The 24,240-nt window shown below is 43.2% G+C and overlaps 1 protein-coding gene and 1 non-coding gene across 6 annotated transcripts in view; one reads left to right on the top strand and one right to left on the bottom strand.

The window, feature by feature from the left end:
- Positions 1–20,639, bottom strand: part of RCC1L (RCC1 like) — a 49,172-nt gene extending 28,533 nt beyond the window's left edge. The window contains exons 1-7 of one of the 5 annotated variants that reach the window (XR_004312515.1): positions 18,529–18,913; positions 10,802–10,931; positions 8,010–8,138; positions 7,108–7,174; positions 6,483–6,534; positions 4,632–4,716; positions 1,734–1,915 (exon numbers count right to left, since the gene is read on the bottom strand). Coding sequence is in view for 4 of the 5 variants with exons in the window: in XM_032459498.1 (XP_032315389.1) it covers positions 1,734–1,915; positions 4,632–4,716; positions 6,483–6,534; positions 7,108–7,174; positions 8,010–8,138; positions 10,802–10,931; positions 18,529–18,855 (972 nt within the window). In the remaining variant the exon portion in view is untranslated. Of the gene's footprint in view, positions 1–1,733; positions 1,916–4,631; positions 4,717–6,482; positions 6,535–7,107; positions 7,175–8,009; positions 8,139–10,801; positions 10,932–18,528; positions 18,919–20,577 lie in introns of those variants that run through there. The other 4 variants (XM_032459498.1, XM_032459499.1, XM_032459500.1 and 1 more) reach the window with 4 other exon arrangements.
- Positions 20,640–24,076: 3,437 nt separating this feature from the next.
- Positions 24,077–24,179, top strand: LOC116657684. Its single transcript, XR_004312880.1, has one exon. It is a non-coding gene; the product is annotated as a U6 spliceosomal RNA (small nuclear RNA).
- The last annotated feature ends 61 nt before the right edge of the window (positions 24,180–24,240 follow it).

Raw genomic sequence — 24,240 nt, forward strand, 5'->3', positions numbered from 1 at the left:
CCAAGACAAATGACCCGTCTCCTGCTAATCACACCCGTGTGGAATCTGCGCCCTTGTGTGGGGGGCTGGACCCAGTGACTTACTTCTAAAGACCAGAATTCCAGCAAAAGTTGGGGGAAGTCACTGCCAGGATTAAATTATAAAACACTGGCTTCCATCTCACTGACACTCTCTTCCCTCTCATTTGCTCGCTCTGCTGAAGGCAGCTGCCATGTTGTGAGCTGTCACATGGAGCAGCCTCCACGGCAAGGAACCAAGGAGGCTTGGCCAACCACCACTAGGAGCCGGCCAAGCGCCAGGGAGGAACTGGGGCCCCAGCCCAACAGTCCACAAAGACCTGCATCCTGCTGCTAACCACCAGAGTGGGCCTGGAGGTAGAGCCTCCCACCCAGCTTTGAGAGATTCAGAGCCAGAAGACCCAGCTAAGCCACCTCTAGATTCCTGACTGACAGAAACTGTGAGATAATAAACGTGTGTTAAGCCACTAACTTTTGGGGTCATTTGTTACGCAGCATAGATAACATGACATGACCCTGGATCTGTCCCCCACAGGAAGGCCGTGGGAGACACTGGTCTCAGGCCTCGCTATCAGGAAGAGCAGCACTGCTTCTGGACACTTTATTTGCTGTTTATCTTATAGAAACAATGAATCACTTAAATGACCACGTTTCTGTCTTTGTTTTGGCTACAAGAGAGCTCAGAGCCTAATCTGCAACCACTTCTAGCCACTGCGTTTGACCATAGAGAATGAATGTTTTCATCCTCTTAGCTGAACTTTATCCCTTTGTGCATATTTCTTTATCCAGTAATATATATTTAAGACCCTTCTGTATGTTGTCAGAAGTTGGATGATACTAAGTCCTTATCAGAAAATATATACTGAAACTTTTATGGATATGCTATCCAGGATTTGCTTCAAAATAACCTAGGACAGAAAAGTATATGGAATTACAGATGCAACAAAATTGGCCATTACATGTGTGGGGTTTTTTTGTTTTGTTTTGATATTTTGGTGGGGAGAGATAATAGAAATGTTCCAGAATTAGACAGTACCTTGTGAATATTCTAAAAACCACTAAATCATACAATTTAAAATGGTGAATTATATCTGTTTTTCTGAATGGGCTGTTAGTTGGTCATTGCTGAACATGGGTGATGGATACAGAGATTAAGTATGCAGTGAGCTCAACTTTTTGTTTATATTTGGAATTTTCCTTAATAAAATGTTCAGAATCCTACTGTATTGTATTGATGTTGGCTCCCTTTGGTGAGAAGGAGGGGTGTGATGGGGAGAGGCCACAGGCAGGGCTGCTGGTGCACTACTGCTTGATCTGGGCGTCACACAGGTGTCTTCATCGAGGTGCACACCTCAGATCGTGTGCTTTAGGGGCACATAATGCTAGACCACAACAAAATGCACATGACATCACAGGAACTTGTGTAAACAGCCTCACATCCCTTTCAGAACAAAACAGGGTACACGGACACATCTGAAGTACTGCTCTAAACCAGGACTGTCTCATCCAAGTACTGATAATGATGGTTTTCAGCCTATGTTTTCTTTCCAGGCTCCAATGAGATCACCAAGAATTCAGTCCCTTGACGAGGCATCTTACAGCAGGTGAGGCCTACACAGCACTCTATACATCATACCTCAGTGAAAAACCTCTTGTAAATGTCCTTAATGCTCTATTTCCAAACCTCCCAGCACCAGGCTATAGGTGACCTCATACCTGTGTGGAGTCAGTGACAGAAGCCAGCTGCAGGTACTCAGAGTTTCCCCAACCGAAGAGGCCGCCATCAGCCGACACAGCCAGGCAGCAGTCGCCGTAGGTGGCCACCTGGACAACGTTCACACCAGCAAGGTCTCCACCCAGCTTGATGGGTGTGCTGGTGATACTGTAGTGACCTAGACCTGCCACCACGGAAAACTGCGTTACTTACTTTGAACTGTTTATTCTTTTAACCAACACTTGCATTGACTGACTTATTTTTTTTTTATTTTGTTTTGGGGGGAGGTAATTAGGTGTTTATTTATTTATTTATTTTAATGGAGGTACTGTGGAATGAACCCAGGACCTTATGCATGCTAGGCACACACTCTACCCCTGAGCTATACATTCCCCCTTTAAATTTATTTATTTATTTATTTTTAAATTTTGTTTGGGGGGGTAATTAGGTTTTTATTTATTTACTTACGCATTGACTTACTATGTGCCGAACTGTTTTAAGCACTTTACAAACGTCAACTCAGAAATGCTCATCTGTTCCTCTGTGTGCTATCTAACTTCCTTCTCCAGGTTCTCTCAGAAAAGGAAAAAACATCAGAGTAACTGTTTACTTTTAAAACCCTTGATACTTTCTAAGTCTGATTCAAGTCAGAAACCCTTTCAAGATGAAACACCACCACACAATGAACCCATCAGACCTTGTCTACATAGGCAGGCCTCGTTTTATTGTGCTTCACAGATATTGGGGTTTTTGTTTTTGTTTTGATCGAAGGTTTATGGCAACCCTATATTGTCAGAGATAGCATTTTTTGGCAATAAGATATTTTTCAATTAAGGTATGTACTTTTTTTTTTTTTAGGCATAATGCTATCGCACACTTAACAGACTATAGGGTAGTGCAAACATAACTTTTACATGCACTGGGAAACCAAAGTTACAACCAGCAAATCCTAATGCACTGTGGGGCTTGCTAGAAAATAAACTCTCTAAGAGCCCATTCCACCTCAGTCCCCCATACTCTCCCCCAAAAACAACAAATCGAAACTGGCAAACTGGACTGGTAAACAGCAAGCAGAGGAAAAGAAAGGGCTTGCCAGAGGACTCATGTTACGGTCAGCACTGCCGTGGAGGTAATGCCTGGGCAGCAGACTGAGGCAGGAAACAGAACCTGCTTAAACCAGGCTTCCAAAAGGAACCCAGAGCCATGTCAGAATGGCAGCACACCTTGGCAACAGGCAAAAGCAAAGCCTACATGTCATCTTTTGGGTATAGACAGAATAAAAATTACAAATATAATACATATATAATAAAAACAATTTTAAAAAAGTAATTCAAAATGCTGAGTGATGAAAGTAAGGACTAGGATGCCAAGACAGAAACTGCCAGGAAGAATGAGCAATTTAAACAGGATGGTCAGGGAGCCTTCACTGAAGAGGCAACACCCAACTGAGGCCTACAGGATGAAAAGGAGAGCAAAAAAGAGCATTCCAGGCTAAGGGAATGGCATGTGCAAAGGCCCTATGGCAGCAAAGAGGTGGGTAGGCTCCAGAACAGCCTGTAGGGGCCCACAGGGCTGGACTCAGCCTGGTGAGCAAGGGCAGTGAGGCCGTAGGAGGCATAGCATGTGACGGAGACCTTCTGGAATGGCACCAGGCAACTGTCAACCATGGTTATCTCCAGCGAGTGAGACTTTCACCTTTCACCTTATTCCTTGGTCTATGCTGTCAAAATGTATCAACAATTTACATTCTTCTTATAAAAAGCTGAATTTTAAGAGCTACCCACACCAAAATTTAAAAAAAGAAGAAGCTTCACCTTTCTAGTCACTAAAGAAATTTAAAAGCTGGCATAGTAATTAAATCAGCACACTTAATTTGACAATACTTGTTGCTAGAGACGTTATGGTTAAGTTGGTTCTTCCATACATTGCTAATGGCAATATAAACTAGTAAAACTTGGAAAGCAACTAAACAACACATTCTGAAAACAATAAAAACATTCTAATCCTTTGACCCACTCTTGGGAATTTATCCTAAGGCAATAATCCAAATGAAAGAAAAAGCTAGATACATATACATGACAAATGCCATAATATTTTGAATGGCCACTGCACCTCCACCCCGAAAAAAGTATGATTAAACAACTATTTGATAAAATGATAAACTGAATAATTTACTTTATGGTATATTAGTCTGATGCTAAATCATACAAATATTAAAAACGTAACTGAAAAGTATACCAACATGGAAAAATGGTTCATGTAAACTTAACAATAAAACAAGCATATAAAAATCACAGCTCTGCCATGATTACCATAATTACCATATAAAAGACATACACATATGAACAAGGACTGAAAGAAAACAGTCAAGGAACAAAGATGATCTGATGTGGCGGCAGGATTAGAGAGGATTTATGCAGGATATAAATCTTAAGTTTAAGGTCCTCCCTTCAGACAAATACCAAAAACAAAAAGATAAAACACACGAGGTTGATAAAGCTTATCCCTTATTCCTCTCTCCCTGAATCACATCCTTCTCAAATCAGTTGAAATCGAGCTCCATTTAGGTAGCATTTGTCTCTTAAAGACTCAAAATTGAGGGGAGGGTATAGCTCAGAGGTAGAGCGCATGCTTAGCAAGCAAGGGGTCCTCAGTTCAATCCCCAGTACCTCCATTAAAAAAACAAAAATAAAAAGCCTCAGAATTCGTCTTGGGCGGCTCCAATCCTCTATCTGATCCTGTTTATCAGCTCGTTTCTATGGGAGCCGGGGATGAGGGGAATGGACAGGACACAACAGAATAGCACTCCCCAGGAAGAGACAGGAGAGGTAGGAGTCCAATGCGGCAGGCGGGTTCCAGCCAGCTGCACCATCCCCAGCAAGCGGTGGAAGGGACAGTACCTGTTTGCCCATCGGCGCCCCATCCACAAGAATACACTTCTCCTTTATCCGTCAGGAACAGACTATGGTCCTGACCACAGGCGACCTATCAGACAAAGAGGAGTGAGGTTGGTGAGAAGGAATCCTTAGAAGCCCAGTGTCCCAGTCAAAGAGCCCAGAGTTCTGCACCACTCCCCCTGCTCCTGAGCCCCAAGCAGGCCACGGCCGGGGCTGGCAGGCTGCCCCCTCTGCCTCCACATCTTACTCGTTCTCAATCCAGCGCAGCCCAGCTTGTGTCTCCCACTCCCGAGACTGCCCTTGCTGAAGAACAGCGCCAGATGTCCTGGGAGCAAACCTGCAAGCTTTTCCACCCCACTGCATTGCTGGGGAACCACTCCCTCCTCTGTAAGCCTTCCTCTTCCCTCCCCGCTCTGCCTCTCTAGCTCAGTCTCCACTCAGACCCTTCAGTGCTGGAATCCTTCTCCCAAGTCTGTCCTCTGTCCTCTTCCCTCCTCACTCTACATGCTTCCTGGGAGACTGCGTCTGTCCCCAAGGCTTTCACCGTCACCTCCATATTGTCACCTCCAGTCTCAACAACTCTACTGAGTTCCAGACCTAACATGCTAACTGCCTAACGAAAAGCACCATTTAGTGAACATTCCTTCTGCCAGGCACTGTGCTGTCAGTGACCACAGCCACTCAGTAAGAAACAGAATTTCAGAGGAGTTTGGTAACTTGCCCAAAGTCACCCAGGTAATATGTGGAGAAGCAGGGACTTGAACTCACATACCTGTGTCTGTGAAGCCTGTGCAATAAGCACTCCACTCCACTGCCACCTTAAAAGCAAATTCCCTCTGCACCTCCTCCTCGCTTCCCCTCCCACCCGACCCAAGCCTGCTCTTCTCCATAACTCCGCCTGCCACCAGGTCAAGAACATCAGCAGCCACTCATTAGCCTGTGGAATCACACACTTAGCTCCTTCCAGCTGCCTACCTGCCCATCTAATCACACCTCACATCCAGTCAGTTCTCCTTACCTGTCTCCCCACCTGTCCCTTCTCCCCACAGCTTCCCAAATGGCCTTCATCACCTCCTCCCCCAATGCTCCTTTATTCCATGGCCAAAGTTATCTTTCTAAACAGACCATGACTTGGCTGTTACTCGCCCTACTGAGAAACTTTGACAGCCTCCAACCATCAAGAGGACAAAGTCTAAGCAGGGCATATAAGACCCTGCATCATTCACTCTCAGCCCATCTTTCAGCCAGTTCCATGCCACTGCCCCACAGGCACACCAAACTCCAGCCACGCTGCATGCTCTCAGCACGATAAAGCCTTCCGGCTCCTCCTTCTGCCATAAAACCTTTCCTCCCACCCATCCCTGGCCCATCTGGTAAGTTCCTCTGCCACCTCCTCCATGATGCCATCTCTCCTTCCTGTCCACCCCAGGTACATGTAACAATTCTCCTTCTGGTACTCTTGTAAGCACTTTATGTATACATTCCTTTACATATTTAAGTATTGAAGTATCTACCACGTGCCAGGCACTGCACCGAGGATGGGAATAAAACAGTGAGCAAGAGAAAGCAGCCTGGAGCACACACAGCACTGATACTCTGATACAGTTAGTGTTTATAACCTGCTTCTCCCACTACAGTGTTACCCGCCCCCCCAACCCCAATTTTTATTAAATTTCACATCCCCACAGGCTAGTGTAAACCCTGGCCTATAGTAGACAGGCAATAATATTTACTACAATAATTTATTAATTCAGAAAATGCCCCTAACAATTTGCCATCGCCCCACTCAACTTTCACCCTTTCAGAAAGTGCCCCAGGAGGCAGGACAACTGGTTCTCAGGCCACGTCTCTCACCTGGACCACCCGTCCATCGAAGTCCTGCATCCTATGGACTTTGTGACTCTCGCTACAGCCAGGAGCAATTTGGGGAGAAGCAAGAAACATGGTCATGGTAAGCACTGTGATTTTGGCCCCTCCCCTATCACCCCCACTGGCAGCCCCCACATGCACATGGTAACGTTAGGGAAACCCTTAAGGTCAAATTTTAAGGAAGAGGTAGGTCTGGACACGATTGAAAAACAAAATCCTCTGGTGATTTTAATATGCTGCAGAGTTGTGACTGGTGTTTAGACCCAGCAGCATAATGTGAGAACTAGAGGGAATTTTTTTTTAAAGACTAAAATGAGTAGGACTGAAATAGAGAGAAATTTTTACATTGGTCAATTTGGGGAAAATAACAGATTGAGTCACTCATCACAGTCAATGCTCACATGCCCTCCCTCCCACTAAGCTAATGTTTGGACCTCCTCCTGCAACGTAACGATACTCTCCACAGCCTCCCAGTGAGTCCTCCCTGCTCCCCTCAGGCACGAGGAACCCGGCTTTTTACTGCTCTGTGGGTCTATCACACAGTAGTCACTCAAGAGGGGTTTAATGCCTAACACGATTTGGCGAAGGGGCAGTCCCTTTGGGAACTCACCCGTAAATCTCATTTTCGACCACCTTTCGTCCACACTGCCCGTAAGAATTGTTTCCCATGCTGAAGACTAAAGAATAACACCACCAATTAAATCAGTTCTGCAGGTCCATGGAACCCTCAAATGTCAGGACCGGAAGAGAGTCTCAAGCGTGGTCCTAGCCCAACCACTCACCCTGGCTGCCACTTGACTCCCTTCAACATTCGCAGCCTTTGCAAGCACGCCTACAGGCTTGCTGGGGTCTAGCCTGCCGCAGCCTCCGGGGCCACTGTCACCGCCTCCCACCCGGGCCCTAGTTCTGCCTTTCGGGAACTGCACGTTACGAGGTGAGCACCTCCTGTGAGAAGCCTTGGCACCCCCATTCCCTGTTACCTGTGACTAGGCTGCCCTCAGTGCCGAGTCCCCTCTGCAGAGTTCCTAACACCACCTTCACCTTTTCCTGCAGAGCACACTTAGCCAGAAAAATGAAATTTGACAACTTTAGTCAAGCTGACCCCCTCTCTTCTGGAGAGGGCCGGGGTGACCCAGGAGCCTGGACCGTGAAAGCCCCCTACCACCTGGAGTAAGTGTTAGCAAATAGGCTGCCTGCAGCACAACAGGAAAAACCATCTGCACACACAGCCAGGCTCGGCGACTTCACAGCAAAGGGAGCGGGAGGCTTGATACGGCTGCCTGGTATGTGCACTGTCACATTTATAAACACCTGAGATTTGCCAAGGACCATACAGAGCATTAAAGAGTGAGCAAGCCCTGGCCAGTACAGCTCTCTGCGGCCACCCTGCTGATTTGCTCAGGAAAATGCCAACAGCTTCGTTAATTAGATGTGGCGCAAACAAGCCACTTCGGGCCCAAAGGCAAGAAAGCGGACCCCCGCTCTCCCATCACCCTTGAGCAGGTCCCTCACCTCCTTCGCTGTCTGTCAGGACGAGAGAGTGGGCTCTTCCGCAGGAGACCTGCAGCACCCGTGTCTCCTGAGGTCTGTCCAGCGGCAGTGGGACGGGTGAGGGCTCCAAAACATACTCATAGCCCCTTGCTGAAACAACAACAGCCAGGTTCACAGCACATTACACGGCCCGAGTCAGAGCATTTCTAACATGAGAAATCATACTGTCCATCCCCCATACGGAGATCGGAATGACTTACTTGAGACACGTTTTAAGCTAGTGGCAGAGCAAAGACTAGAACTCCGGTCCCCAACTCCCAACCCGGGTCATTTAACACCTTTTAGATTTTTAAGGAAAGGAAAAGCATTTTCTTCCCGCAATACTCTCTAAAATTTCTCAGTAAACCGAAGAACAGTGTATATTGTATGATACCACTTGGATTAAAAGGAAGTGAAAAGAACACACAGATGCACGTGCTTGCACATACGTCAGATCTCTCTAGAAGGACAGACTGGAAACTGTTAACATAGGTTGTCTTCACAGGGAGAAAAGCTGTGGCTGGGAGGACAGATGTGAAAGCAGACTTTTCACCATATTTCAATCCTTTAGGATTCTGAATGATGCAAATGTTATCCATTCAAAAAAGAATTTTTTAATATTTAAATAAGCAAGAAAGGGGGAAAGTGTTTTAGAAGACACCTAAGGAAGAACCTTATTGTTCTTTGCAATCCTACTGGAGGAGCCAGATTGGTGTATGCAGGGAGTCCCTCTTGTAAGCCTTAAACAACGACCTTCTAAATATTTGTAACGGAGTTAAGAAGACGACAAGCAAAGGCACTGGTTCTCAACCTGCTCGCTACGAGTGACCCCTCTCTTCTTTCCTATGCTTAAAAAGATTCTGTCTACCAAATACATGGAATTATAACTGTTATAATAAAACATTTGCCAATTTGTATTATCAGTGACTGACAACTTTCAGACGGTGTTTTTTTTTTGGAGGTCAAAACTCTTTTTAAATTGAAGTATAGTTGACTTACAATATTGTGTTAGTTTCTGGTGTACAGCACAGTGGTTCAATTATATACATTCTTTTTCACTATAGGTTATTACAAGCTATTGAATATAGTTCCCTGCGCTACAAGGTAGGAACTTGTCAGACAGAACTTTCGATTTAGCATGGAATAACTGATTTACCACAATAAGAAAATGCAATTCTAGGTAAAATCAAAGAAATTGAACAATGCTGTCAGCTTGTACAGCCTTATTAGCTGAAAATATACAGTACTTTAAAATACTGAAAACTTACACCTCCCATTACTATCTTCACCGACCCGTAAGGGCCTGGGAAGCAGTCAATATACAACATTTACAGGGACTCTGGCTCTAGATCCAACTACCAACTGACAGGAAACAGAGGACAGGGGATCATGTTAAATGGCACCACGGGGATGCATTCAGCAAACTCCAGACGGGAAATTTCTATAGGATAAACAACACGATTTCTTCCATAAATAAATTTCAAGGAGAAAAAGATTAAAACAAACTCAAAAGACTTAAAATGACTAAACAACCAACTGGAATGTCTGGACCTTATCTGGATCTCGATACAAATAATTTTTTAAAAATAAAATAAAAACCTAACGACACTCATGAGACAACTGGCAATTTAAACAATGGATATTTGACAATACTAAGGGATTACACTGTTAATTACTTTTACATGTGATAATGAATTTATGTTCATGTTTCTTTAAAAGTGCTTATTTTTCTAGATATATACTGAAATATTTATGAAGAAATACATGATGTTAGTGAGAGGAAAGGCAGGGGAAATGAATAAATCAAGACTGGCATGAGTTGATTGCTGGAGCTGGTAACGGAGCACAAGGTGTGCTATACTATTCTGTCGCTTTCTGTATATGTCTAAAATTGTTCCTGGTAAAAGGTATAAAAAAATGTAATGTGGCATCTTACAGCTAATAAAGACTTCAAAACTAACTTATAAAAGAATACTGACAGAAAGTTAAGTGGAAAAAAGGCACAAACACAAACGTAAGGTGTAATCAAAATTATATTAAAAATACATTTGCAATAAACAAGTTCATCCTGTATAGCACAGAGAACTAAATTCAGTATCTTGTAGTAACTTACAGTAAAAAAGAATATGAAAACAAATACATGTATATTCACATATGACTGAAGCACTACGCTGTACACCAGAAACTAACACAACATTGTAAACTGACTATACTTCAATAAATATGTATATATATACAGAAAAAATTTGCATGTGAACGGGGGAACAGGAAAAATGGGGGGGGGGTATCCAGTATGTATTTCTGAGTATTTATTTTAAAATATGTTTCTTATTGTACTTATAATCTGATGGGCTAATGTCTACTTTTTAAAATGTCATTATAAATCATTTCTAACATTTTTAAAAATTCAAGTTTCAAATATCTGCAATCAAGCCATCATCTTAAAGATTTCATTGAATTTTTTCCCCCAGACCATATTCTAGGCACTGTAGAATATTTCAGGCTATCTCAAAGGTAGGGAAACAAAGGTCATCTCTTGGGCCAAAAAAGAACACCTTTACTTATCAGCAAGTGCCCCTTTGCCTTCAGGTTCAAAGTCATTACCAAACAGGCTAAAAGATAAATCTTGTCTAGATGGTTTCAAACAACATCCCTTTAAAGTCTCCATCGGTTTTGTTGTTAACGGTTTGGTTTATGTAATCGTACTTTTGAAAATCAAAGGGGGCTTTCTCAGACCATTCCCAGCAGAGAGAAACCAAGGTGAGAATACTCACTTTTATCTTTCCGGCTCCTGTGAAATCCAAGCTGAGAATCTTTGTTGAGACCCATTCCCCAAACTTTCGTAACATCCTTGGTTTTAGAGGACAGCAATGTGAATCCATAGCCACAGGCTGCAGATGAAATCTGAAGAAAAAAAAAAAAAAAAAACCAGAAAACATTGACTGATTTGTGGTATCAAGTTTTCCCAGCAATAAATGACAGGTTGTCTATCCATTCCAAGAACACATACTATTACCACAGAACTACCATTTACTGGGGTGTTTACTATGTGTTAAGTGCCTGATATGTACTAGCTCATTTAATCTTCACAATCACCCAATGGTCTAGGTATCAAATCATCCCCATTCACCAAGACACAGTCCCACATAGTAGTTAGGTTGAAGACTCCCTTAGTGTGAATCTCGGCAAGACCACAGGGTTTACAGCTGGTAGACCCTTACCAGCTATGTGCCCTGAGATAGATTGCTTAACTTCTCTGTGTTTCCCTCTATGCAAAATGGAAATAATAGTGCTTCTCTTATTGGATGGTTGTGAGGACTAAACGAGTTAATATAGTTAAAGCCCTTAGAGTAAACAGTACCTGACTTAATCTAAGCGCTATGTAATGTACTTGTCATTGGCGGCAGTAGTAGTGTTTGGTAGATGAGAACATCAAGGCTCCTAGAGATTAAGTAACTTGCTTAATACAGTCACACAGCCAGTAAGTGGAAGCTGCCTGACCGCAGAGTGCATGCTCTTAACCCCGATGCTACACCATTACGTTCTCAAACTACCATCACCATGAAGAAGAATTAGTCTTACAGCTATGGTGAATAGAACATGAACATAACATGTTAACAGGGCCAGCGTCCCTGCTGGGTGTTTTACCCACATTGTTATCAATCCCAACCCTCACTGACTCGATGAAGAAACTGAGGCTGCACTGGGGCCGGAAGCAAACCAAAGGCAGCCTGGCTTTAGGGTCAACCCCCTTTCCATGATGCCCAGAGTGGCCACATTCCCAGCTGGTCTGAGATCGTCCTGGTTTACACCTGATGTCACAAAGTTCACTCTCAAGCAAATGATGACAAATTACACAGTCACCCTAATGATCCCCTGCTATCTCCTGGCCGCTTAGTCTACCAAAGGCCTATGTAGTCAATCTCAGAGACTACATGGAAACCTAACCTAACCCTGATGAAAGGGCCAACTTACCACTGATAACAAATGTGAGGATTTTTTTTAATTCCAGCATTTCTTGAAGAAAGCTAAGTACTTCTTTTACATTTGGTGACTTGTTTAATCAAGTCATCCGAAAGTTATATATCCCCCCTTTGCCTTGTGACATTTTCTCTCGTAACAGTCATATGGAACCTATACACATGCATCCTTGTATGAGTCAAAAAACCTCAGTTCTCTGGCCTTCTGGGATGGTTCCAGCTTCACAGAAATGACCCACTGGGCAGGCAGGAGCCAGCCCCTGACCATAAAGCAGGAAACATAGAAAAGAAGTCAGTTCAAAGCTGATGCCCAGCACATTATGGTTATTCTCATTGCTTGTGGTGTCTGTTTACTCAACATGCAACAAATATTTGGTAAGCACCTACTATATCATTAAATCTGCTAATACATGAAAAGGCTTTGAATCCCTGACAGAATCAGCATTAAGTAATATTAAAATAATGTGGCAGGAGGAGACTTTCCAACTATGGTGGTAGGAAAGGCTAGCAAACCTCTTCCTTAAAAAACAAGTATAAAACTGGACAAAACTGCAAAAGAAAAAAACACAACCATTTCAGGGCTCAAGAAATCAAAGGCAAATAAATTGAGAAATTACTCATAAAAGACTGCTAGGACTACAGGTGAGAAACCAGGGGTTCTGGACTACTCCATCTACCCCAGCTCAGCCAGCACAGAAGTTTCAAAAGGGCAGGGCTGGCCGTGAAAACCGTCAGCTTCGTTGCCACAAAGGACTGACTGAATTTGGAGTAGAGGGTGAAAACTCATGCCCTACAGCAAACTCAGTAGGAAACAAACAAGGAAGATCCACAACTCACTCCTGATGTGGGGGCAGGGGGAGGCAGGCCAATCAGAAATTTAATGAGAAGGTTCTAGAAATTAGAGACCCAGAGAAGGCTCTCCACACATGCGTGGCTGGCTGGGAAACTACACAATGGAAGAGAGGAGCCCTGAGCTCCCAGGGGAAGGAAAGCTGAGGCAGACTTGAGATCAGGCTGAACTTTGCTTGTGGTCCCCAATCCACACACAGAATCAAAGGTGGAGGGTAGAAACCTTTTATGCTCAAGGTGTTTGACCACAGCTTCTGCCCAAATCACTGTCTGACCACAAAGGTATGCAGGTAAGGGGCAACCCTCAAGGAGCCTGGCTTAAAAAAAAAAAAAAAGAAAGAAAAAAAGAGGCAGCAGGTTGGGGTGGGGGGGAGATGGAGGGATACAAAACAAAAACACAAGCAGACAATAGTGGCCACACACAGTGGGGGAGACTGACTCCACAGATTATGTCCATAAAAGTTACCCAGAAAGGTGGAGGTGAGGGACATCAGAATCCAAAGTTGCTATACCATCAAAAAGTCCAGCTTTCAATAAACAAATACAAGACATGCAATGAAGTATGACCTACACGGAGGAGGGGAAAGCAACAGAAACTAAGTGGACCTACATGTTGGATTTATCAAAAACTTCAGTGAACTACTGCTCAAAGAATATTTTTAAACCATGTTTAAAAAGCTAAAGGAAAATATGATGACAATGACCCAATAAATATGGAATCTGAATACAGAAATAAAAGCATTAAAAGCCCAAATGGAAATTCTAGGGTTGTAAGGTATAATAACCAAATTTTAAAATTCACTATATAGACTCAATAGCAGATTTGAGATGGCAGAAAGAATCAGTTATGTTGAAGAAATATCAATAGAAAGTGTTCATTCTGAAAAATAGGGGGGAAAAGTCAACAGTGCCTCAAAAACTTGCAACACAACATCCAGTGTATCAACATCTATGTGATGGGAGTCTTGAAAAAGAGAGAGGAAGAGGCAGAAAAATATACTTACAGAAATAATAACAGAAAACTTACCCAATTTTAGGGAAAAAACATAAATCTACAGATTAAAGTTGCTCAACAAATCACAGTTAAATTGTTGAAAGAAAAAGAAAATTTTGAAAGCATCAAAAGAAAAGGGACTCATCAAGTACAAGGGAACAACAATAAGATTAACAGTTGACTTCCCATTAGAAACAATGGAGAACAGAAACCAGTAGAATGATATATTCACAGTGCTGGAAGACAAAAACCATCAACCAAGAATTAATTCTATATCCAGCAAAACTATTGTTTAAAAAAAAAAAGGAGATGAAATAAAGACATTCCCAAACAAAGACTGAGAAGCCACTGTTAGCAGACCTGATTCAACAAGTAGTAAAAGAAAGCCTTCAGACTCAAAGAAAATGACAGCAGATGGTAACTAAAAGTCACAAGAATGAAGAACACCAGTGAAGGTAATTGTAAAGATAATTATAAAACACTACATAAGTTTTTTTCTCTTTTCACCTCTTACATGATTTAAAAGACAACTCCATAAAGTAATAATTATAAAATTGTACTGTTAGGACTCAAAATGTATAAAGATGTAATATACATCACAATAACCACACAAAGGAGAGAAGAGGAAATGCAGCTATGTTGGAACAAAGCTGCTATATAGTCTTTTCAGAATTAGTTCCCTATTAACCTAAAATAGATTGTTATAAATTAAGATATTACATACTATAATCCCAAGAGTAATCACTAAAAAAACAAACAACTCCAAAAATATAGTAAAAGGATCCACTAGAAAAATACCTATTTAACACAAAATAAGGCAGCAAAGGAAGAATAGAGAAACAAAAAAAGACATAAAAACAAATAACGAACTGGCAGATGTAATCCAACCATATTAGTAATTACATTAAAAGGACATGGATTGAAAGAAAATGGTGAAACAACAAGTACATTGGCAAACATTGGCGGAATCAACTCTTCAACTCTGGAAATTAGCCAAAGACCTAAAGCAATCTGCGGAATGTTTACTCAAGAAAAGCAGCTGAATCTTAGTAAGGCCAACAACCTTTATAGCATTTTAACTTGACCTATTCCCATCCACCTCTCTTCAGCTACTGAAAACGAAGAGCTCACAGATACAGTGAAAACCAGCAGTCTGGAAGCCATAAGAGGAGGAAAAACAGGACTAGAGCAACTTCAAAGTCCGATTCCCAGAGAATTCTCATTTGATCTGCCTAGTGGTTCCCTGGAAGACCCCAACCACAAGGCTCTATTTATGTGACCTGACCCAGGTATCATCTAGTACAAACAGCCTTTTCCCCAAGGATGTTTGCTTATGATAGTCAGAGGCTAATGATAACACTGCAGCTGCCTGAGGTGGTGGATTAACAGTTGGGGCAAATAGCTTAATCAAGAAGCTATCAACTAACTTGACCTGACAGCTATAGTACACTCCATCCAAACAACAGCAGAATACAGTTACTTTTCAAACACACGTGGAACATTCTTCAGGATAGATCATATGCTAGGCTATAAAACAAAGTCCCAATATGTTTTAAAGGACTGAAATTAAGCAAAGTATGTTTTGTAGCCACAAAAGAATTAACCTGGAAACCAACAAATAAAGAAATTAGGAAAAAACATAAATATCTGGAAATTATACACTTCTAAGTAACTCAGGGGTCAAAGAAATCAACAAAGAAATTTAAAAATACTTCAAGGTGAATGAAGATCAAAATACAACATATCAGAACGTATGAGCTGCAGCTAAATAGTGCTTAAAGAGGAAATTTTAGCTATAAACACCTACATTAGAAAAGAAGAAAGATCTCACCAGTAGCCTAACCTTCACCCTCAAATTAGAAAAGAAGAGCAAACTAAACCTAAAGCAGAGAAAGAAAATAATAAAATTTCAACTGGAAATCAATGAAACAGAAAAACCAATAGAGAAAATGGATTAAATCAAATGTTGTTTCTTTCAAAAGACTAACAAAGTTGACAAATCTTTAGCTTGACTGACCAAGGTAAAAAGAGAGAAAATAAAAATGAACAAAATCAGAAATGAAAGAGTAGACATCACTAACCCACCAACCCTACAGAAATTTAGATTATAAGCAAATACTGAAAACTTTATGCCAACAAATTAGATAACTGGCATAAAATGGAAAAATTCCCAGAAAGACACAAAGTACCAAAGCTGACTCACAAAAAAACAGAAAAATTTAATATACCTATAACAAGTTTTTAAAAGTTGAATTAGTAATTTAAAAAGTCCTTCCTACAAAGAAAAGCCCAGCCAGGTCCAAATGACTTACTTCACTGGTGAACTCTACCAAACATTAAAATAAGAAATAATACCAATTCTTTACAAGCCTTCCCAGAAATCCATTTTATGAGGCCAGTAATACCCTGATATCAAAACCAGAGAAGGGTATCACAAGAAAAAAAAAAAAAAAACCCTCAAAAAATATTAGCAAACCAAATCAAGTAATCTACAAGGGATTATTCACCATGACCAAGTAGAATTTATCCCAGGAATTCAGTTGGCTTAGTAGCCAAAGAGCAATTAATGTAATATATTCTATTAATAGAATAAAGGATAAAACACATTATCACCTAAATAGACATTTAAAAAGCAGCTGACAAAATCTAACCCCTATACATAATTTAAAAAAAAGAAAAGAAACTCTCAACAAAGCAGGACAAGGGAACTTCCTCAACTTGACAAAAGGCATCTATGGAAAACTTACAGTTAATGTCATAATGAATGGTCAAAGACTGAATACTGTCTCCCTAACAACAGGAACAAGGGAAGGATGCCACTTCAATGCTGTACTGAAGGTTCTATCCAGTGCGATCAGGCAAGAAAAAGAAAGAAAAGGTTTCCAAATTGGAAATGAAGATGTAAAACTGTCTTTATTCACAGACAACCAGACAATGGGATCCTGTCTGTAGAAAATCCTAAGGAATACACAAAAAGTTATATAACTAACAAGTTTGGTAAAGTCACAAAATATGAGGTCAAAATATAAAAACCAATTGTATTTCTATGTAAAAATAGTGAACACTCCAAAAATGAAATTAAGAATACAATTCTCTTCAAAAGAGCATCAAAAAGGAAAAACACATAGGAATAAATTTAACAAAAGAAGTGTAAGACTTGTAAACTGAAAACTACAAAAACATAGTTGGGAGAAATTAAAGACCTAATTAAAGGGGGAGACATTCCATGATCACAGATTGGAAGACTCAAAACTGCTTAGAGAGCATTTGTGCCCAAATCGATCTACAGATTCAATGTAATCACTATCAAAATCCCAGCAGGTATTTTTGCAGAAATTGACAAGCTAATTCTAAAATTTGTATGGAAAAGTAAAAGACCCAGAAAAGCCACAAGTTAACACTTCCCAATTTCAAAACCAATTACAAAGCCACAATAATCAAGAGAGTGTAGTTTTAGCATAAGGGTAAACAGTATAGATCAATGGACCAGAGCTAAGAATTCAGAAATAAACCCTTACATTTACAATCACCTGGTTTTCAAGGAAGTGCCAAGACAATTCAATTAAGAAAAGGACAGTGTTGTCAACTAATGATGATAGGACAAATGGATAGCCACATGCAAAAACGATACACATCACCATACCTTACCCAGCACCGCAACACAAAAATCAGCTCAAATGGCTGGCTCACAGACCTAAATCGAAGAAACAGTACTATGAAGTTGCTGGAGAAAACACAGGAAAATTATTTTTCTGATCTTGGGTTAGGCAAAGATTTCTTAGATACACAAAAAATACCATACACAGCAGAAAAACTGGCCAACTGAATCTCATAAACATGTAAAACTTTTGCTCCTAAAAGGACACTATTAAGAAAATAAAATCCAAGGACTGGCAGAAAATACTTGCACATATTACAGATGCGATAAAAAGTACCTATATTCAGAATACATAAGTAACTCTTAGAACTCTAATAAGTTAAAAAACCCAATTCTTCATTCATCTGGAGCTTAAATTCCGTTCTTCTCTATCTTCCCTTTTCGGGCAAAAGATCATTTGATATCCTTGATATCCATTCATTTTTGCTCTTTGTTGTGTTGGCTGCGGAGATAAGCCGCCCTCCGGTAGCTGTTCTTTGCTACGATCTTTTAAAATCTGAGCCGACTCACGGGCCTCCTGTTCAACCATTCCAGCGTAGTTAGACCTTTCATCCTTCCTCTCACTCCTGTTAACCTTCCTTTCAGAATTGTTCACCAACTCCAGGCAGCTCACGTTTTCTCTGACCTTTTGAAGTCGGCTTTCCTAACATCAGAACTTCTGGAGTCAGAGTGGTGCGACCGCGAATCCCACCCCTACCAGTTGTAGGGCCGCCTCTTAACCTCTCTGAGCCTCCCTTTTCTCCCCTGTAACTGTGGTGCCAACTCCGACTCCCGAGGAGACGTGCAAACGACGAGAGCCGGGCACACCTGGCACGTTTTGGCCACTGGACAAAGGCTGGCAGCGCCCTAACGCTTTCCCCGCGCCAGGCTGCAGCCCGCTCGAGAGTGTTCCTCCCCGAAGTTTGTGCACCCAGAGTCGCCAACTTCTCCAGGAGGGCCGAGTGCCTCGGGAGGAGCGGCGGAGGCCGGACGGCGGATCGGAGGCAGGGAGAAAGGGAGAGTGGGAGCCGCGGCCCGCACCTTTTGGTCCAGTTCCAGGCGGTAGGGCACAGGCTGGATCCTGCGGCGCGGCCGCGAGCCGGGGCGGGACTGGGGCCTGGAGCTGGGCAGCACGAAGGTGGGCACGCCCAGCGCCCCCGAGAAGCTAAAGCCCCACACGAAGATGCGGTCTGCGCGGGCCGCGCGCTCGCCCACGTACTGGAACACGGGCGCGTCAGCCTCGGCCTCCGCCGCCTCGCGCCGGCTCCGGGAGCGCCCGGCCGCCGTCCAGTGCCCTCGTCCCGGCCCGCTCAGCCGGCGCCCGAGTCGCGCCCTCACCGCCAGCGCAGCCAGCGTAGCCAGCGCCATCCTCCGCTTCACGCCTCAGCCGCTCCTGGGCGCCGCCATATTGGTAACCCTTGACCCCAGGCCCGGCGGAAGAACCGGCGGCCACGCTTACTACTGGCTGAAGAAAAAGGCGCTGAAGGCAGCCAATGGCTCAGGGAGGTAGGAGGGCTGGCTGGGCGGAGCCGGGTACTCGGACCTTAAGTGACCCAACCTGGGGGCAGGGCCTGTCCCTGTCCACCTAGTGCACGACCTGTCTCTTAGCTAAGGGCAGCTGGCCTAACTCACTCCCCTCCCCGCGCCACGCACCTTTGCTGAGCACCTTCCCCGACTTGGGCGGGTGCTTTCATTTTGCAAGGCCCTCTGCTTCTTCGCAATCAGAAGAGGTAAAACTTAAGAGGTTGCCTACTCTGTGCAACTCCTTTATAGTGCTCTTTTGTATCTTTATTCCCTTTGCCACTGTCCCTCGTCATTTTTTACTTGGCCTCGTTGCCACTGTTCCCGCTCCCAGGCCATCCAGCCCCTGCTCCAGCCACAGAGAGCTCCCTGCTATATTCGACAGTGCATCCTGCGCCCAGCGTGACCTCGCCCCACCACCCCTCACTCCACTTGAGTCAGGTGACTCTACTTGTAATTTCTGAACCCCAGAGATGTTCCAGGCCTCCCTACTTTGCACATAGTGCCTCGAATGCCCTTCCCACTCCCCTCCTTTCCCTGCAGATGCCTGGCAAACTCCTGCTCATCGCCTAAGATTCATGATTGATTTGGGAGTCTAGGGACCTGGACTCCTGTCCTGGATCTCTAGTGACTTGCAATGTTGTGTTGGTGTTACTGACCCAGGCCCTTGGACTCTCAATAGAAACTGATAAGAGGTCAGACAAGACATGCAGGCAAGGCTTTATGGGGACTCAGCAGGAAGGAGTAAAAACAAGTAACAGGTGCCCTTGCTCACTCGCTGAGTCTGGGCGAGCTAGTCCCTTAAGTGGGGTAACAACAGGGGCGGATCCCTGGGCTGAGCAGGAGGCATAGCTTAGTTGGCCTGCCCACCTCCTTGGTGGTGCTGTGTGCAGGGATCATGCGCAGTACCCTGCTTTTCCTCCTGGCGCCTCAAGGAGTGTCAGTTGATTTGTGGCCTTTTTGTATCTTATTGTTCATAGTTTCCCCAACTGGACATGCGTGCAGTTACTTCTAGTCCTTTGTAGTTTCCTTTTATGCTGTTGCTGGGGGAGTCATTTGCCCAGGTGCAAGCACTCCGGTAAGTGGTTCCAGGTCCCATCCTATCTCATTGGGAAATTGTCTCTTATCTGGATCTCACCTCTAAAATGAGGGCATTAAAAAAAATCAATACATAAAATACAAAATGTTTTAAATAAAGAGGATGTTTGGACTTCATAGGCCTGTAGGAGCTCTTGCAGTCCATTGTGATCCACGACAGTCGTTCCTGAACATTAGTCCCAAACGTCGAGGGCAAACTTTCTTTTTTTCCCTCCTCTTAATTCCTTTTCTCTCCTTGTCTTTATATGCTTGATAACTGTGCCAACTTTAATAATGTAACAGCCAGTTATTTTGCCAGCAAAAGTGAGCTTATTTAAGAAGAGCGAGGAACTGCAATTTGGGATGTGAGAACTATGCCATAGACAAACCCAGAGGACAGGAAAGAACTTGCTTTTACTGGGAAAAGGGCATAATTGGGAGGGGCTGTGATAACCAAAGAGTCCACTGGAGGAAGCTGGGAGTCCCACTTACCGAGGCTTCTTGCCTGTTGGTTAGGCTGCCGGTCTCTGGCTGGGCCATCAGTGGGTGGAGAGTTTTCTTCCTGCTGGATAGTAAAGTAGAGGAACCTTCCTGTGGGAAATGTAGGCAAGGTCTCTTCCTGTTTGGAGTAATTGATGATGCATGTTGGGGTAAGAGAGCGCCCCCTACAGACCTGTCCCAACTCCAATTTTAGCTGTTTCATTAATTCCACACCTGGAACTAATCTAGTTCTAATCTACTCCCAAAACTAGTTCAAATTACTTTCTTGTCCTGGAACATGTCCTTGTATTCAGTCTGTGAAACATAGTTTACTGTTCTGTGGTGAAATATGGTCAATGTTTTACATTCTGTGGGGCTATTTTAAACAGGGTGATGGGGAACACTGACCAATGAGATGCGGTAGCCATGAGACTGCTCCTCCAACTACAGAGAATGTAATTAGCCAAAGCTATGAACTCTATCCCGTTTGCACTGAGGTCATGCTTCCCTTGGACTGCTCCCAGTGACTGAAGGAGGCAGGGACAGACACTCAGGCCAACCTGATCCTGGGAGGCATGGATTCCTCTGATGGGCACCTTAGGCTCAAGGCCTCCCCAGTGACCTTACCTTACCTTTCCTTAGAGTAAACCGCAGTGTAGGACACTTTTACCCAGCCTTCCCTCTTTCTCGCTCTCATTTAGAGTCACACTTGCATCGTGGCCTGATGGCTCTCCCAGCTTTCCCAGCAACCCCCCTCACCCCACCCCGAGACCCAGCCATTTTCTCTTACAGAGGCACTTCCCTTAGCAAAAGCCTTGCCCATCTAATTCCATCTAAACGTTGTTAAAGAAACTTCAGCTGAAACTGGAGTCGGTACAGGTCTGTAGCGGAGCTCTCACACCGCACCAGACATCATCAATTACTCCAAACAAGAACAGACATACTACACCTCCCACAGGGAGGTGCCTCTACCCTCCGGCTGAATAAGAAAACGACTCTCCATCCCCTGACAGCCCAGACCATCAGAGACTGTGGCAGCCCAACCAATGAGAAGCCTCCATACACGGGATTCCCAGCTTCCTCCAATGGACTCTTCAGTTATCACAGCCCCTCCCAATTATCCCCTTTTCCCTATTAAAACAAGTTCCCCCTTCTTGTTATTCTGAGGGATGAGATGGAAGGGCAGACAGCTAAGGTGCTTTCCTGACTTGTGTAACAAGGAAAAGCAATCTGGTGAGCAAAAGGCTGACGTTAGTTAGTACAATGGAAAATCAATCTCTCACCCAGTTTTAGGATCTGACCCAGTTCTCAGGCCAGAGTCTAGAAACCATAGGGATGGCTGGGTCTCATTGAAGAAGGACCCTGCAGAGCTGCTCCAAGTGGAGTCAATGAATATTCTTATCATTTCCCAAAGGAACCTCTGGTTATCTGCCAGAGTTACTACACACTGGAGAAGTGAGAATCAGATCTCCCAAGAGTGGACACAAGGTCTGAGCTGACACTGACATCATAGGACCTGAAACACCACCAAGGCCCCCAGTCAGAGTGAGGGCATATAGAGCCAGGCACTAGTCTGTCCCACCCTCCCTGTGGAAATTTACCTGGTTCCCAGGTACACAGTTGGGACAGACATTCTCATCAGCTCACACTGGTCCCCTCACCCTGTCTTGACCCAGGCGGTATTAACTGAGAAGACACACTGCATCCCAGGTGGAATCGCAGACCTGGGCACCATCTTCTAAGATGTAAAGGACTCAGAAGTGGTGGTTCCCATCACACTCAGTTCACCTGTCTGGCTCCTGCAAAAACCAGATGGATTGCGGCAGATGACTGTAAACTACTACAAAATTAGCCAAGCGCACAGCCCAAGCATAGCTGCTGTGTCAGGGGTAGTATTTTACTGGAGCAGATAAACACAGTTTCTGGAACTTCCCACGGGGTCCTGATCTGGCGAACGGGTTCTTTTCAATCCCCATGGCAAAGAGGGTCAAAAGTAGTTGGCCTCCATATGGAAAGGACAATACTGCTCATTAACTCTCCCTGCTCTCGCTCCTGATGCCTCCAAAATGAAGTTTCTGTGCACAAGACTTACTCCAGCTCTGCTTTTACTGATAAAGCTGAGACATACATTGATAAACGAGAATTATGTGAGTATTACTGTATGAGAGTTCTCCAGAGAAACAGAACCAACAGGAGAAATAGGAATCCCACAATTGGCCATCTGTAAGCAGGAGATGCAGGAAAGGCCCTGGTATAGTTCCAGTCTGAGCCTGAGAACCAGAGCAACAACGGTGTAAAGTCCCAGTTCAAGGTCAGAGGAAGACCGGTGTCCCGGGTCAAGCAGGCAGAGAGAAAGAGAGAGAGAAAATTCAATCTTCTTGCCTTTTGGTTCTGTTGGGGCCATCTTCTGTACTCAGTCCACCGACACAAACGCTTAATCTCTTTCAGAAGCATCTTCACAGACACACTCAGAAATGGCGTTTAACCACCTCTGGGCATCCTGTGGCCCAGCTGAGTTGACACATAAATTCAACCATCACAATTATTAATATAATTATGAGATATTTATATATGAAATGCATATATAATTTTCAACTGTTCTTTCATAAGCAGCACTGTCCTTTAATGTCCTTTTATCTAATAAAATCTCTGATTTTTTAAATATATGTTCTTTTACAAACTGGCAATGCTGGTAGCTAGTAGGCTGTTTTTTAAAAATCTGTACTTTCTAGAATTAAAATATTGATAACCCTATGTGGGTCTCTTGAATTTCAAGAACATCTTTCTTTTAGGGGATATCCAAAAGAACCAGTCATTGCTTTGAGATTTAAGGGACAAAAGGATGTGGAGACAAATTCTGCAATGTGACTCATAGCCACTGGGTGGCAATGCTTGCCCATCGATTTTGTGGCTCCTGTTAATGGAGAAATGGGTTAAAACAGCCTAAAAGCCGGTTTCTGCCAAAGGAGAGCTGGATTTATAGTCACCACTGGGCTTTTGTATTTTACTAGCAAAGCCTGGTTGATATTACATACTGCCTGTATGCTGGCAAACATTTGCATTTTTATCCAAATTGCTGCTTGGAAAAGATGGTCCTACAGCAAAGTATCAGCTACCCCAAAGTATTAAAATGTCTGCTAATGTTAGCCAAGCTAAATCTCCCCCCACTTATAATGACATTTTCCTGTAGACGTTCTAATTTCTCTGTTACTTGGGGTAGTGGAAATTCTCTAGTTCTGGAAAAAGTGAACTTAATTAGTCTTATGTATTTTAATTTTAATTTTTAATGTTTAATTATACAATTAATCTATGATTTTTACCTTTGTAAAAAAAATGTAATAAAACATTATATATGGCTGAGGCTAAAGGCTCCTTTAACCACAGCGCCATATATATCTGGTACCATAGAAAAATACTGTTTTATTTTTGTTACGAGTGTGTGTGTTCTAAAAATTGGGATAATATGTATCCCATTCTACAACTTCATCTTTTCACTCAAAACTATACTGGAGTGCTGGCTTCAGCAGCACATATACTAAAATTAGAACAATACAAGGTTAGCGTGGCCCCTGTGCAAGGATGACACACAAATGCATGATGTGTTCCACATTTTTTGTACACCAGAAATTGACACATTGTAAACTGACTACACTTTAATTTTTAAAAATGTAAAAA

The sequence above is a fragment of the Camelus ferus genome, chromosome 18 (genome assembly GCF_009834535.1).
Source record: "Camelus ferus isolate YT-003-E chromosome 18, BCGSAC_Cfer_1.0, whole genome shotgun sequence".
Classification (NCBI taxonomy): domain Eukaryota; kingdom Metazoa; phylum Chordata; class Mammalia; order Artiodactyla; family Camelidae; genus Camelus; species Camelus ferus.